This window comes from Bombina bombina, chromosome 5 (assembly GCF_027579735.1).
Source record: "Bombina bombina isolate aBomBom1 chromosome 5, aBomBom1.pri, whole genome shotgun sequence".
NCBI classification, from domain to species: Eukaryota; Metazoa; Chordata; class Amphibia; order Anura; family Bombinatoridae; genus Bombina; species Bombina bombina.
In genome coordinates, this window is record NC_069503.1 from 926,125,401 (window position 1) to 926,142,085 (window position 16,685).

At 36.3% G+C, this 16,685-nt stretch overlaps 1 protein-coding gene across 1 annotated transcript in view; it reads left to right on the forward strand.

The window, feature by feature from the left end:
- Positions 1-16,685, forward strand: part of PREX2 (phosphatidylinositol-3,4,5-trisphosphate dependent Rac exchange factor 2) — a 689,594-nt gene that overhangs the window by 268,615 nt on the left and 404,294 nt on the right. The window contains exons 10-11 of the mRNA XM_053715101.1: positions 7,164-7,308; positions 7,535-7,635. Coding sequence (XP_053571076.1) covers positions 7,164-7,308; positions 7,535-7,635 — 246 coding nt within the window. The remainder of the gene's footprint in view (positions 1-7,163; positions 7,309-7,534; positions 7,636-16,685) is intronic.

The following is a 16,685-nucleotide window of genomic DNA, read 5'->3' on the forward strand; positions in this document are numbered from 1 at the left end:
ATAAAGCCTTCTAAATCACATCAGCAATAAAATCTTTTATATTCACAGGGATATCATGTACATTAGATGTTGAAGGAACAACAGGCATAGTACTAGTACTGATGGATACATTATCTGCTTGTAAAAGCTTATCATGACTACAGTTACATACTACAGCTGGAGATATAATCTCTGCTAATTTACAACAGATACACTTATCTTTGGTAGAACTGTTATCAGGCAGCAGGAATCCAACAGTGGTTTCTGAGACAGGATCAGATTGAGACATCTTGCAAATGTATGAGAAAAAAACAACATATAAAGCAAAATGATCAATTTCCTTATATGGTAATTTCAGGAATGGGAAAAAATGAAAACAGTATAGCCCTCTAAGCATAGAAAAAGGCAAGAGGCATATAGGAAGTGGGGTTTAAATAATAAAATTTTTTGGCGTTAAGTATGATGCGCAACGCTAAATAATTTTTTTTTGGCGCTAACAACATCCGGAAATGACGCAACTTGCAAAAAATTCTTGCGCCAAGAATGACGCAATAAATATCAGCATTTTGCAGCCTCGCGAGCCTAAATTTTGGCTGTGAAAATTAATGAAAACAGTCAATTTTGAAGAAAAGACTATACCCCAGGTAAGAAAAAATAACTTCCTAAATATTTTTTTTCCCAATTTTGAAACTGATGGTCTGCAAAAGGAAATATAGATAAACCTGACTCATGGCAAATATAAGTACAATAAATATATTTAGAACTTTACATTAATACATGAAGTGCCAACTATAGCTGAGAGTGTCTTTAAGAAATAAAAACATACTTACCCAAAGACACCCATCCACATATAGCGGATAGCCAAACCAGTACTGAAACAGTTATCAGTAGAGGTAATGGAATATGAGAGTATATCGTCGATCTGAAAAGGGAGGTAGGAGATGAATCTCTATGACCGATAACAGAGAAACTATGAAAAGATTTCCAGCAAGGAAAACCATAGAATTCAATAGGTGATACTCCCTTCACGTCCCTCTTACATTCACTGTACTCTGAGAGGAATCGGGCTTCAAAATGCTGAGAAGCGCATATCACAGAAGAAAATCAAGCACAAACTTACTTCACCACCTCCATAGGAGGCAAAGTTTGTAAAAACTGAATTGTGGATGTGGTGAGGGGTGTATTTATAGGCATTTTGAGGTTTGGGAAACCTTGCCTCTCCTGGTAGGATTGTATATCCCATACGGCACTAGCTCATGGACTCTTGCCAATTACATGAAAGAAATAGTGGCATAAATAAGGAATTGTCAAACAGATTATTTCTGTGTTTATAAAATAAAATATAGGACTTTTTTCCTGTTACAATATCGGCTGGGGGCCTTAGAGGGCCACATGCAACACCTAGGTTGCCATTTGCCCATCACTTGTTTGAGAGATGTTTGCCAGCACAATGAAATAAAGATGTGGGTAGAAAATGTTGGCATCCACCAGATTATATTACTCTTCATCTCTAGTTTTTCTCTCATGCTGCCGGTGGTTTACTTTTTATATCCTAATATTTTAATTTTACAGTAATGAATTTCAATTTCAGAATCACAGTCTACTCTCACCATTCCTTTTTATGTTGGTAGTGTCCAGTAACATTTTCACTAGTGTATGAAACCACTAAAAACAAAAGATGCATAACTCAATGTAAGAAAGTCTCAGTACAGCTCTCTGACTAGCAGTGCACAGCAGCCAAGCTTGCACACACAGGATTATAAAGCTGTACTAGCTACAGAAGAATATATGTGTGTAGATATCCAAAGGCAGCTTCCCCTTTTGCCTAATAATAAATCTGACCCTGTTATTACACAAAACACAATTATTAGTTTATTCTTCATTCTATTAAGTTACATAGGGATACTACTTCACAGCAATACTCCTACTACTTTAAATATAAACATTTAAAGAAACATAAAACATCTTTTTGTTATATAAAATATTTAGTTATGCACAGTTAAATATATATATATATATATATATATATATATATATATATATATATATATATATATATATATATATATATATATATATATATATATATATATAATATAGGTTCCTTATTTATTTTCCCCATTTTCCTGTAATTCAACTCTGAAAAATGTGCGGTCTCCAAATCTGAGAACAGTAAGGGCACACACAGACTTTAAAGACCTGTTATATATTTGTCCCTAATTGCAGTCAGCGGTCATTAGATAAGATGCTTACATTTTACACATAAAATGACAGTGGCAAACCTTGTCTACTCCAGAGAAAAGTCTGGCTCGGTTCCTCTAAATAAATGAAGCATTTGGTGGAGTTTTGCCTTTGAAAAGCAATTGCAGAAAACAAGCTTTAACAATCGGCATGCATGTTAATTTGAATATCAATCCACATATGCAGGGTCTGCTTTTTCTCCACTGGTTTTCCCTGGTCCCAGCAATACAGCAAACTTCTACAGATTCTAAAAATAAGTAAAAGCGCAACTCTGACTTAAAATGTTTAATGATAAAACAAAGTGCAACAATACATCAGCGCTTACACAGAAATAAAAGTTGTCCAACAGCCAGAACTGCTTTTGGAATCTTTCTACTGAAGAAAATACAGTGCTATTACAAGAAAGCATATTATTTTCCCACAAGCCTCAGAGACCATTCATTTTTAAAGCTCAAATTCAAATGGTTTAAAAAACAATTCAAAGATGAATAAAAATGTGAGACTAACGAGCAAGTTTGTTTTAAGTCCAGACAGATATATGTTTAACAATACCATACATCACTCTTTAATTATGTTTAGAAGTGAAATTTCATAAGATCACTTCCATGCTGTCAGTATACCTTCATCCCTCAAAACTAATGTATACTTTGTTAAAGGGACAGTATACTGTAAAATAGTTTTTCCCTTAATGTGTTTACAACTGCTTTTTTTACCAACTGCAGAGTAAAAAATGTATGAAAATTAGCTTTTAAGGGTTTATTTCTGTATATTAAAGCTCTGATTTTGTGTTTTGAAGCCACAGCCTAATAAAATAGGTTGAGCTTGTAGGTATAATCAGATCTCATTACTGTATCACATTGTGCACATATACATGCTTCTTTATCTTATATCTGTCCTTAAAACAATCACCAATACTTTGAGAGAACAATGGAAAATCAACATTTTATTACCTTATCTCTGCTTTATCACACTGGGAGTGTAATTTCTTCTGCTGGCTGTGTTTACAAAGCTTATCTATAGCTGGTACGCACGGCCACAAACTTTCAGAATAGGTGGGGATACCACATGCTAAATAAACAATTTAAAATGCCAGTAGAAGGGTAAAGGAGCTACTTGTAAACAATTTAATACACTCCAGCAGGTAAAGTGGATCATTGGGAACAAATTAAAGGGGAGAAAATATTTGAGTAAACTGTCCCTTTAACCATACTATTTGGGCCTAGTCTTATGATGTCATCCGTCAACGTCAAGTAAAACTGTTTTATTTTCTTTTATGTTTGAAGCCATCATGTGGAAAGACAATATAGCCATTTTGATGAAATAGTCCTATAGACTAACATACCATGAAGTCTTATTTACCTCTTGTCAGAAAGCAATCTATTTTGATGAATATATTTAATTACCATATGGAGCAAGTGTATAGGATTTGTATAATAATGTTGTACAATGCTCCTTTGAATCAAACTGAATATACAATAACATTTTTCCTTGAAACTAAGTTTATATTCTCATTATAGTGTGACCCAATAAATTTAAATTTTTCCCTGGTAAAATAATCATATCAAAGACAAAAGTGTATTTATCTACTTCATACCTGCAGATAATGCTAAGAATGATCCGTTTTAAAGCCTTTGTGGTTATGGTATAAAATGCAAATCTGTCAGATATTACTCAGTATTTGCTTTATAGTAATTATGCAAGAGAAAATGTTACGTGTGCAAATAGAGGTTAGAAAAGTCACACTGGGACAGAGGAGCTCACTTTGACATGTTTTGGTTGTGTTCCTGGTTTATAAATTCATCTTAAATAGCTGTTTTAGAAATATTTATTTCATTCAACACAGGATGCTAGTGACTCATACCTAAACAAACCACTTATAAACAACCCATGCAAATTAGATATGTTTCCTGTAATAGATTGTTTAAACTGATACATTCCAAACTACTAACTATCAAACACATGCATTTAGAAAAATAATAATGTTGGATCTGATTATTTTAAAGTTAAATAATTTGTATTCCATTACCTCCGATCTGTTCTTTCATTTTGATAGTATGTAACTATTTTCTTCACCATCTTTAGAGAAGGTGACCCAGACTTAGCAGTCATTTAGCTTCACAGAGCATACCTGAGTCTGGGTGCAGGGAGACTGGGACATGCTAAATTAAAGGGCCATTATAGTTAAAAATGATCAACCATACCCCTCCGCAAAGGTGTTAAACACACAGTAGAAGTGTTACTTGGGACCTGCTGAGCACTGCTGGTCCCGAGCGGAACATGTCACTGGACCAACCAGCAGGATTTGTTGCTGATTGCTTGGGACAAGCAGTGCTCTGTTCAGATTATTATTCAGATCATTCACCTGTTTTGTGTATAATAATTTGGTTTTTAATATTTCTGAATTTAAAAATAGGGCTAACAGGCCAGATTTTCAGGCTTATATTGGGTGAGAACAGGTAATAAACATGTTTACAGCTGATTGTTTCACCTTTGCTTAAAGGGATAGGAATGTCAAAATTAAACAAGAATCAGATAGAGCATGGAATTTTAAGACACTTTTAAAATCACTTCTATTTTCAAGTGTGCTTTGTTCCATAAGTACCTTACCATAGAGAAAAAGCAAAAAAGCGGACGGCTGGGTATTCATGTAAAGATAAAAGTCCTATCCCTTGGTGCTTATGTGTGCGCTCTGATTATGAACTTTCTACTTATTGACCACCTGTTTTTAAACTTTTTTGAATAAAGGACTTTTATCTTTACATGAATACCCAGCTGTCCGCTTTTTTGCTTTTTCTCTATGGTAAGGTTTTCTATAGCCTGAAACAAGCGGAACGGCTCCCTGCTACGTCCCTTCTCCATTGGGATGAATAAGCTCCTGGACTGAGGGGTACGCTGGTACTCTCCCATCACCACTTTGCATATGACATTTGAGTTTGCTCCTCTTGCGGTAGCCGGAGCGGATCTTATATCAGATTACAACTTTATTACCTACAAAGCTTGCAGCCACTCATCTACCTGGGAAGGACTCCTTGTGATACAACACTACAGTGAAACAGGTTGACAGCTTAAACTGCATGTAAGCGATACACCTCCTGCCACCCGGATTGGCCTTCTGATTGGAGCAGTGTGAGAGATTGGTCTGTGACGTATTGACGTCAGCGTGTAGGTAACACGCCTCCTGACCTGGTTTGGGAGCCGACCAAAGACGCCACTGCCACACAGCCTGGTCCTGTGGATTTCTACATGACAGAGGAACGGAGTGTCCGGGATTTGCTGTAAGTCTATTTGGACTCTTGTTTAGGTGGTGAGACACCTTTTTCTGCTGCGAAGAAACTACAATTGTCTACTTGCTTATGTGTGTGAGGTACTATTCTTGTGGGAAACCGCATTCATTTGACCGGTCTTATTAACATTATATTTCACTTTGATGAGAGTCACCCCTCTCTCCAGTGTGCACTATAGGGTATATTTATATCCATAGTTCTAGAGCCAGGACTTTACTAAATTCGTGTGGAATCCACCCACTTTTTCTTTTTTTTTTTTCTTTTTTTTTGTTTTTTTCCATAATTATCCATTGTTAAAAAATGTTTATATGCACATATCCTACACTAGTGGGAGTTAGCTGGTGATTGGTGCCTGCATGCACTTGTCTCTTGTGATTGGCTAACTAGATGTGTTTAGCTAGCTGCCGCAAGTGCAATGCTGTTCCTTTATCAAAGGATAACAAGAGAATGAAGCATATTTTATAAAAAAAAGTAAATTTCAAAGTTGTTTAAAATGATATGTTCTATCCCAATCCTTAATTTCATCATTGGGGTTTCCTGTCCATTTAAATTCAGATATCCTGAAAATCTGGCCTGTTAGGGAGGCCTGAGGAGTGAGGACCAATTTGAAAACCCCTGGTCTAGCATAAGCAAAGTGAGCTCATGAAAACTCTATATCGATTGACCTTAAAAGAAAATAGTAGACTAATAATATTAGGCAGATTTATTTAAAAAAAATTATATTATTGTTTAATATTGAAAAAAAATATTTCCAAAAGCAACTATGTTATCAACTAGTTTTCCTTGCCTACTGGGGCCAGTAAAAGACAGTTATAAATGTCACTGGAGTGTGGAATAAAGCACCCAGGAAATAGAAAGCCTAAAAGGACAAAATTAATAGTTTAAGGATATTAAAAGTATTTGTTTTCTAGATATAATAAATATATCATTTATTTTTAAATTACAATCTCAAAGTGTTTAATGTTTAAATAGAATGAAGTGTGGCAAGGGTACACATGTGAAGCATAACATGTGCTCTTGTCAAGATCAATCAACAATTTTCAGTCTTAAAGGGATACTCAATCAAAATTAAACTTTCATTATTCAGATAGAGCATACCATTTTAAACAACTTTCCAATTTACTTCCATTAACAAAATGTGCACAGTTTTTTTATATTTAAACTTTTTGAGTCACCAGCTCCTACTGAGCATGTGCAAGAATAAGTGTCTATGCATTTGTGAATGCCTGATGGCTGTCACATGGTACGTGTATGCATTTGTGATTGGCTGAAGGCTGTCACATGGTACAGGGGGAGTGGAAAAAGACATAACTTTTAAAATTGTCAGAAAAAAATTCTACTTCTCATTTGATGTTCAGACTAAGTGCTATTGCATTGTCTTGTTATCTTGCATTTGTTGATTATGCAAATCTACTGTGTTGACTGGACCTTTAAATTACTGGAAAAGGGGTCCAAAATAAATAATTACGGTATACTGCAAAGTGGTTTCTCTGTGTATAATTAAAGCATTTTATATTACAATCTCAAATTAATTACTGTCCCTGTAATTAAAATAAATACTGTATACAATAATATTATCATAGATTAGAATAATATTGTAAAAATAAATGGTAAAATAAAAGGCATCCATCATAATGTACATTGTTCACATGTTTTCAGGCTTGACATTGGGCATGGAACAGGACACCTGGATGATGATATCAGAACAAGGAGAGAGACTTTATAAAATGATGTGTAAAGAAGGAAATCTAATCAAAGACCGAAAAAAGAAACTCACTACATTTCCAAAATGTTTTCTTGGCAGGTAAAAATTGCTCTTAATGCCCCATATATTCTATGTACATTCATGTAACTATTAAGATAATTTTTTTTTACTGGAAATTGCTGATTCAAAAATATTGACATTGTGATCTTTAAACAGAAAAGCGGAATTTAACAGTGAATGGCCATTGTAATCACTATATTCATTTTATGTTACAACAATAATGTACTTACTTTACAAGTCAATTTGCATTCCTTTTTTTTCCCAGTGAATTTGTAGACTGGTTACTGGAAATTGGAGAAATTCATAAACCTGAAGAAGGTGTTAATCTTGGCCAAGCTTTATTGGAGAACGGCATTATCCATCATGGTAAAAAAAATCATATCTCTTTCATATTTTTAATTAAATAATTGTAATTTATGTAGTTTGAAATTCATGTGTATGCATTTATGTATACAAAATAGTTCAGGATTTGCCACAATTAAAGTGCTGCAATGTGTAAGAATACCATTTTTACTGGGTAACTACATTTCATTGGACTAAATAAAAATTGATCAGTATTGTTGTAGAACTAAGGAAAAGGAAACCTTTGAAAGCTTGTTTATTAAAGGGACACTGAACCCAAATTTTTTCTTTTGTGATTCAGATAGAGCATGCAATTTTAAGCAACTATGGCCTCGCTTCCATTGAGTCGTAATTCAGTTTGCGTGCACTCGCAAACCGATAAATATGCTGTCGGAAGCAATATCGTTTATCGACTGTTTCCAATGGCGCGTTATACCTCGATATCGGCAGCCGGACTTCGGCTGCCGAAAAGATCTTCGCGTCCCATAGAAAGTAATAGAAGCCGTTAATCGATAAATTATACCAGGTTTCCAATGAAAGCGCTAACCGTTAATACATTGTCGGAGGCTGTCGATACATTGAGATATATTACCCCTAGCTCAACTAGGTGTAAAAGAGGAAAATTGTGCTTTTTGAGACCTATTTTCTATTGAAATTATAAAACTTGCAAATAATGCAAGTGTTTTAATGTAGAAATAAATTGTTATAAGTAATATTTATTGTTGTCTCATGTATAGAAATAGTTGAACTTATATTCTAATAGAAATATCAGTATATATTTAAATATAATAATATATGCAAGAACATATCTACAGAATGCAAACTAGACCTATGCCTAGGGCAGCAAGAAATATTACTTATATTTATGAAGTGTTAAATATAATTATATTAGAAAATAGTATTTGATTATTAAAAATATGGATAAGTGTTTTTTTATTTTTCTTGAGAGGCGATCACAGGTAAGAAGCACGGACGTTAAACGTAAATTCTATAGCGTAAGGTCGGGTTACCTTAGCAACTATTTGATTTTCAAGAAATCCGACGTCAGATGGAAGCGTTAACACAACGTTAACTTACAGCTACACGAAAAGAGCGACTGCGCGCAACACGCTAATCTTTTCAATGGAAACCTGGTACTAAAATGCAGCCGTAAATTACTTTTAGCTGTCGGCCGCTTCGGTAGCTTACGGCTCCATTTTTAACGACTCAATGGAAGCGAGGCCTTTCTAATTTACTCCTATTATTAATTATTTTTCATTCTCTTGCTATCTTTATTTGAAAATGAAGGCATCTAAGCTTTTTTAATAGTTCAGAACTCTGGACAGCTTTTATTTATTGGTGGATGAATTTATCCACCAATCAGCAAGAACAACCCAGGTTGTTCACCAAAAATGGGCCGGCATCTAAACTTACATTCTTGCATTTTAAATAAAGATACCAAGAGAATGAAGAAAATTTGATAATAGGAGTAAATTAGAAAGTTGCTTAAAATGTCATGCTCTATCTGAATCGCGAAATAAAAACATTTGGGTTCAGTGTCCCTTTAAGCAATATATATATATATAAGATGTGCAGGAAATAAAATTTAGTTTCTGACTAAATTTTCTTTCCGAAATTTTTGAGGAAATTAATTTACCTCGAATATTCATTGCCTGCACTATTCTGGTTTCGCTTAGTTTAAAAAAAATCCGAAAATCGAATTTTCGTTAAACATTTACATTCACTTTCATTAAACGAATGTAAATGTTTCAAAGCTACAGGTGAAAGTTCATCTGTAGCTACATTCTTATCCATACTTATCCTATCTTTTAGTGGATACTTTGGTTACTCTGTAGTGCATTACTGTTTGATAAATCTGTAAAATAAAACTTTTAGGTATAGAAGTGTTGGTAGGGTTTTTGTTTTTGTTTGTTTTTGTTATATGTAAAGGCTACATTTGAGTGACTATATCACATTAGGTTGATACTATTTAGTGACTGCTTGCTACTCACAGTAAACGCTGGTGCCACCAGATAGGAAGCCACTATTTGTTGCTATACAAACTGATACATGTGTTACATAGGTATCAGTGTTACAGAAGTCAAGTAAAAAGGGGGACCCCCCAAGCGCCTACCAAACCGGAGGCAAAAGGGGATAGCACTACAAGTATACTAAAATTAATAAATTGATAAATTTAATAACAGTTTAAAAACATACAATACATATCATGGATCCATGAGGAATAATGCCAGATAAAAACAGTAAAAACAGTAAATCAAGATATACAAACAATGTGCAAGATTATCAACAACAGATACTCAGCAACAGAAAATCACAAGTGCTAGACTGAGATTGCACGGGAATGACTAATGGGTGTTAAACCATATAAATCCAAATAACTAATGTCCAGAAATGTTCAATAGTGCAAAAAATCCAAAATTAAAAATTAAAAAATCCAAAATTGAAAATCAAAAGATCATCGTGGAAAAATCATGTGTGTCTTTGAAAAATGTGTCTTTAAAAATGGTGAATTACAATTCTGTGGCGAACAAAGCAAAAATGAAAAAGGAATATGCAGTGTAGACAACGTAAAAAATAGTAAAAAATAGTCACCCAAACCTAAATGGATATTCCTTGTAGTGGTCCCACAGTGTAGATATATCCTTGAGGGTGTGAGAAGAGGAGAAGCAGTGTCCGCAGGAGTGATAAAACAGGATCAAAGTCTGAACCAGATTGGCCCAAAAAACGATATCCACCTAAAATTATAAAGAAAAATATGGTGCAGGTAACTTCACACAATAGTACATAAAAGGGAATAGGCTTACCAATACTCAGTCAACGCGTTTCGGCCCCAGTAAGGCCTTTATCAAGACTGAGTTTATTTAGGAAAATGTGTCCTTATAAAGGGTATAGTAGCCAATGATCAAATTGAATTTTTGCGCCAAAACTTTAAGCTCCGCCCACTTCTTGTTAACTGCATTGTGGGTATGGGCATTGTATTCATAGTATGGGCATTTCCTCCAATATTATTCCTATATTGGTCCTAACCAACTAATCTGTGTGTGCTTAGATAAGGAAGGTAATCTACATGATATTTGTTGCGTGTGTGTAGTTACTTAATATCAGGGTTAATACCGGATTCTGACTTCCGGTTGATAAGGACACTGATGTCACTTCTGGTGTATCTGCATATAATATAGCAAAATTTAGCAGAATTCTAAAACCCCGACTTAATGTGCCAGAATCTGGCTATAGTGATTCATCTAGCCAGAATGAGTCGTGGATAATAATTTTAGAGTGTGATTCCACTATATGGAGTGTTGAAAATGGCCCTCAGAGTATTATTTCCGGTAATGGCAAAATGTGACGTAAATAATCTCACAATTCAGCGAAACCGGAAGTACGACTCAGGGGACATTCCGGAACCGGAAATGACGTCACATTTTGCCATTACCGGAAATAATACTCCGTGGGCAATTTTCAACACTCCATATAGTGGAATCACACTCTAAAATTATTATCCACGACTCAATCTGGCTAGATGAATCACTATAGCCAGATTCTGGCACATTAAGGCCTAGATTTGGAGTTCGGCGGTAGCCGTCAAAACCAGCGTTAGAGGCTCCTAACGCTGGTTTTTGCCGCCCGCTGGTATTTGGAGTCAGTGATTAAAGGGTCTAACGCTCACTTTTCAGCCGCGACTTTTCCATACCGCAGATCCCCCTACGCCATTTGCGTAGCCTATATTTTCAATGGGATCTTTCTAACGCTGGTATTTAGAGTCATTTCTGAAGTGAGCGTTAGAGCTCTAACGACAAGATTCCAGCCGCCTGAAAATAGCAGGAGTTAAGAGCTTTCTGGCTAACGCCGGTTTATAAAGCTCTTAACTACTGTACCCTAAAGTACACTAACACCCATAAACTACCTATGTACCCCTAAACCGAGGTCCCCCCACACCGCCGCCACTCGATTAAAATTTTTAACCCCTAATCTGCCGACCGCCACCTACGTTATACTTATGTACCCCTAATCTGCTGCCCCTAACCCCGCCGACCCCTGTATTACATTTATTAACCCCTAACTTGCCCCCCACAACGTCGCCGCCAGCTACTTAAAATAATTAACCCCTAATCTTCCGACCGCAAATCGCCGCCACCTACGTTATCCCTATGTACCCCTAATCTGCTGCCCTAACATCGCCGACCCCTATATTATATTTATTAACCCCTAATCTGCCCCCCTCAACGTCGCCGACACCTGCCTACACTTATTAACCCCTAATCTGCCGAGCGGACCTGAGCGCTACTATAATAAATGTATTAACCCCTAATCCGCCTCACTAACCCTATCATAAATAGTATTAACCCCTAATCTGCCCTCCCTAACATCGCCGACACCTAACTTCAATTATTAACCCCTAATCTGCCGACCGGAGCTCACCGCTATTCTAATAAATGGATTAACCCCTAAAGCTAAGTCTAACCCTAACACTAACACCCCCCTAAGTTAAATATAATTTTTATCTAACGAAATAAATTAACTCTTATAAAATAAATGATTCCTATTTAAAGCTAAATACTTACCTGTAAAATAAATCATAATATAGCTACAATATAAATTATAATTATATTATAGCTATTTTAGGATTAATATTTATTTTACAGGCAACTTTGTTATTATTTTAACCAGGTAAAATAGCTATTAAATAGTTAAGAACTATTTAATAGTTACCTAGTTAAAATAATAACAAATTTACCTGTAAAATAAATCCTAACCTAAGTTATAATTAAACCTAACACTACCCTATCAATAAAATAATTAAATAAACTACCTACAATTACCTACAATTAACCTAACACTACACTATCAATAAATTAATTAAACACAATTCCTACAAATAAATACAATTAAATAAACTAGCTAAAGTACAAAAAATAAAAAAGAACTAAGTTACAGAAAATAAAAAAATATTTACAAACATAAGAAAAATATTACAACAATTTTAAACTAATTACACCTACTCTAAGCCCCCTAATAAAATAACAAAGCCCCCCAAAATAAAAAATTCCCTACCCTATTCTAAATTAAAAAAGTTACAAGCTCTTTTACCTTACCAGCCCTGAACAGGGCCCTTTGCGGGGCATGCCCCAAGAATTTCAGCTCTTTTGCCTGTAAAAAAAAACATACAATACCCCCCCCCCAACATTACAACCCACCACCCACATACCCCTAATCTAACCCAAACCCCCCTTAAATAAACCTAACACTAAGCCCCTGAAGATCTTCCTACCTTGTCTTCACCATCCAGGTATCACCGATCCGTCCTGGCTCCAAGATCTTCATCCAACCCAAGCGGGGGTTGGCGATCCATAATCCTGTCCAGAAGAGGCTCCAAAGTCTTCCTCCTATCCGGCAAGAAGAGGACATCCGGACCGGCAAACATCTTCTCCAAGCGGCATCTTCGATCTTCTTCCATCCGGAGCGAAGCGGCAGGATCCTGAAGACCTCCAGCGCGGAACATCCATCCGGACCGACGACTGAACGACGAATGACTGTTCCTTTAAGGGACGTCATCCAAGATGGCGTCCCTCGAATTCCGATTGGCTGATAGGATTCTATCAGCCAATCGGAATTAAGATAGGAATTTTCTGATTGGCTGATGGAATCAGCCAATCAGAATCTAGTTCAATCCGATTGGCTGATCCAATCAGCCAATCAGATTGAGCTCGCATTCTATTGGCTGTTCCGATCAGCCAATAGAATGCGAGCTCAATCTGATTGGCTGATTGGATCGGCCAATCGGATTGAACTAGATTCTGATTGGCTGATTCCATCAGCCAATCAGAAAATTCCTACCTTAATTCCGTTTGGCTGATAGAATCCTATCAGCCAATCGGAATTCGAGGGACGCCATCTTGGATGACGTCCCTTAAAGGAACAGTCATTCGTCGTTCAGTCGTCGGTCCGGATGGATGTTCCGCGCTGGAGGTCTTCAGGATCCTGCCGCTTCGCTCCGGATGGAAGAAGATCGAAGATGCCGCTTGGAGAAGATGTTTGCCGGTCCGGATGTCCTCTTCTTGCCGGATAGGAGGAAGACTTTGGAGCCTCTTCTGGACCGGATTATGGATCGCCAACCCCCGCTTGGGTTGGATGAAGATCTTGGAGCCAGGACGGATCGGTGATACCTGGATGGTGAAGACAAGGTAGGAAGATCGTCAGGGGCTTAGTGTTAGGTTTATTTAAGGGGGGTTTGGGTTAGATTAGGGGTATGTGGGTGGTGGGTTGTAATGTTGGGGGGGGTATTGTATGTTTTTTTTTACAGGCAAAAGAGCTGAAATTCTTGGGGCATGCCCCGCAAAGGGCCCTGTTCAGGGCTGGTAAGGTAAAAGAGCTTGTAACTTTTTTAATTTAGAATAGGGTAGGGAATTTTTTATTTTGGGGGGCTTTGTTATTTTATTAGGGGGCTTAGAGTAGGTGTAATTAGTTTAAAATTGTTGTAATATTTTTCTTATGTTTGTAAATATTTTTTTATTTTCTGTAACTTAGTTCTTTTTTATTTTTTGTACTTTAGCTAGTTTATTTAATTGTATTTATTTGTAGGAATTGTGTTTAATTAATTTATTGATAGTGTAGTGTTAGGTTAATTGTAGGTAATAGTAGGTAGTTTATTTAATTATTTTATTGATAGGGTAGTGTTAGGTTTAATTATAACTTAGGTTAGGATTTATTTTACAGGTAAATTTGTTATTATTTTAACTAGGTAACTATTAAATAGTTCTTAACTATTTAATAGCTATTGTACCTGGTTAAAATAATTACAAAGTTGCCTGTAAAATAAATATTAATCCTAAAATAGCTATAATATAATTATAATTTATATTGTAGCTATATTAGGATTTATTTTACAGGTAAGTATTTAGCTTTAAATAGGAATAAGTTATTTAATAAGAGTTAATTTATTTCGTTAGATAAATATTATATTTAAGTTAGGGGGGTGTTAGTGTTAGGGTTAGACTTAGCTTTAGGGGTTAATCCATTTATTAGAATAGCGGTGAGCTCCGATCGGAAGATTAGGGGTTAATAATTGAAGTTAGGTGTCGGCGATGTTAGGGAGGGCAGATTAGGGGTTAATACTATTTATGATAGGGTTAGTGAGGCGGATTAGGGGTTAATAACTTTATTATAGTAGCGCTCAGGTCCGCTCGTCAGATTAGGGGTTAATAAGTGTAGGCAGGTGTCGGCGACGTTGAGGGGGGCAGATTAGGGGTTAATAAATATAATATAGGGGTCGGCGATGTTAGGGCAGCAGATTAGGGGTACATAGGGATAACGTAGGTTGCGGCGGTTTACGGAGCGTCAGATTAGGGGTTAAAAAAAATATGCAGGGGTCAGCGATAGCGGGGGCGGCAGATTAGGGGTTAATAAGTGTAAGGGTAGGGGTGTTTAGACTCGGGGTACATGTTAGGGTGTTAGGTGCAGACGTAGGAAGTGTTTCCCCATAGCAAACAATGGGGCTGCGTTAGGAGCTGAACGCTGCTTTTTTGCAGGTGTTAGGTTTTTTTTTCAGCTCAAACAGCCCCATTGTTTCCTATGGGAGAATCGTGCACGAGCACGTTTTTGAGGCCGGCCGCGTCCGTAAGCAACTCTGGTATCGAGAGTTGCTTTTGCGGTAAAAATGCTCTACGCTCCTTTTTTGGAGCCTAACGCAGCATTTGTTTGAACTCTCGATACCAGAGTTAATTTTATGGTGCGGCCAGAAAAAAGCCCGCGGAGCGTTAACAGCCCTTTTACCGCCGAACTCCAAATCTAGGCCTAAGTCGGGTGTTTTAGAATTCTGCTAAATTTTGCTATATTATATGCAGATACACCGGAAGTGACATCAGTGTCCTTATCAACCGGAAGTCAGAATCTGGTATTAACCCTGATATTAAGTAACTATACACACGCAACAGATATCATGTAGATTACCTTCCTTATCTAAGCACACACAGATTAGTTGGTTAGGACCAATACAGGAATAATATTGGAGGAAATGCCCATACTACGAATACAATGCCCATACCCACAATGCAGTTAACAGGAAGTGGGCGGAGCTTAAAGTTTTGGCGCAAAAATTCAATTTGATCATTGGCTACAATACCCTTTATAAGGACACATTTTCCTAAATAAACTCAGTCCTGGGTGACTATTTTTTACTATTTTTTATTATTTTTCACTTTGTCTACACTGCATATTCCTTTTTCATTTTTGCTTTGTTCGCCACAGAATTGCAATTCACCATTTTTAAAGACACATTTTTCAAAGACACACATGATTTTTCCACGATGATCTTTGATTTTCAATTTTGGATTTTTTAATTTTTAATTTTGGATTTTTTGCACTATTGAACATTTCTGGACATTAGTTATTTGGATTTATATGGTTTAACACCCATTAGCCATTCCTGTGCAATCTCAGTCTAGCACTTGTGATTTTCTGTTGCTGAGTATCTGTTGTTGATAATCTTGCACATTGTTTGTATATCTTGATTTACTGTTTTTACTGTTTTTATCTGGCATTATTCCTCATGGATCCATGATATGTATTGTATGTTTTTAAACTGTTATTAAATTTATCAATTTATTAATTTTAGTATACTTGTAGTGCTATCCCCTTTTGCCTCCGGTTTGGTAGGCGCTTGGGGGGTCCCCCTTCTTACTTGACTTCTATTGGTGGTCACTAGGTAACACCCCTCCCCCGAGCTAGGGGCACAGAGTAGGCGCTAGTTCCATCTCCTAACTATCAGTGTTATAGACCCTAGACAAATTAGACAAATTTGCAGTTATGCATTGGAGGTGTTTTTTTTTTTTTTTCCAATATGTGTCTTTCTTTTTTTTTTTGTGGTTACATATAAGGAAAAAAAAAAAAGTAGTAACAGCCTGTAGCATTGTTGAGATTTCATAGGAAACTGCTTCTATAGGGGCTTCTATAGAAAGTATAGGGTGTTGCTATCTGTCACAAGATGTGGCTACCTGGCTGTTGCATCCATATGTTATCACTTGTGTGTGTGAAATTTGCAAGCAGCTTCCTGGAGTGGCAGCTAATACACAGCTGTT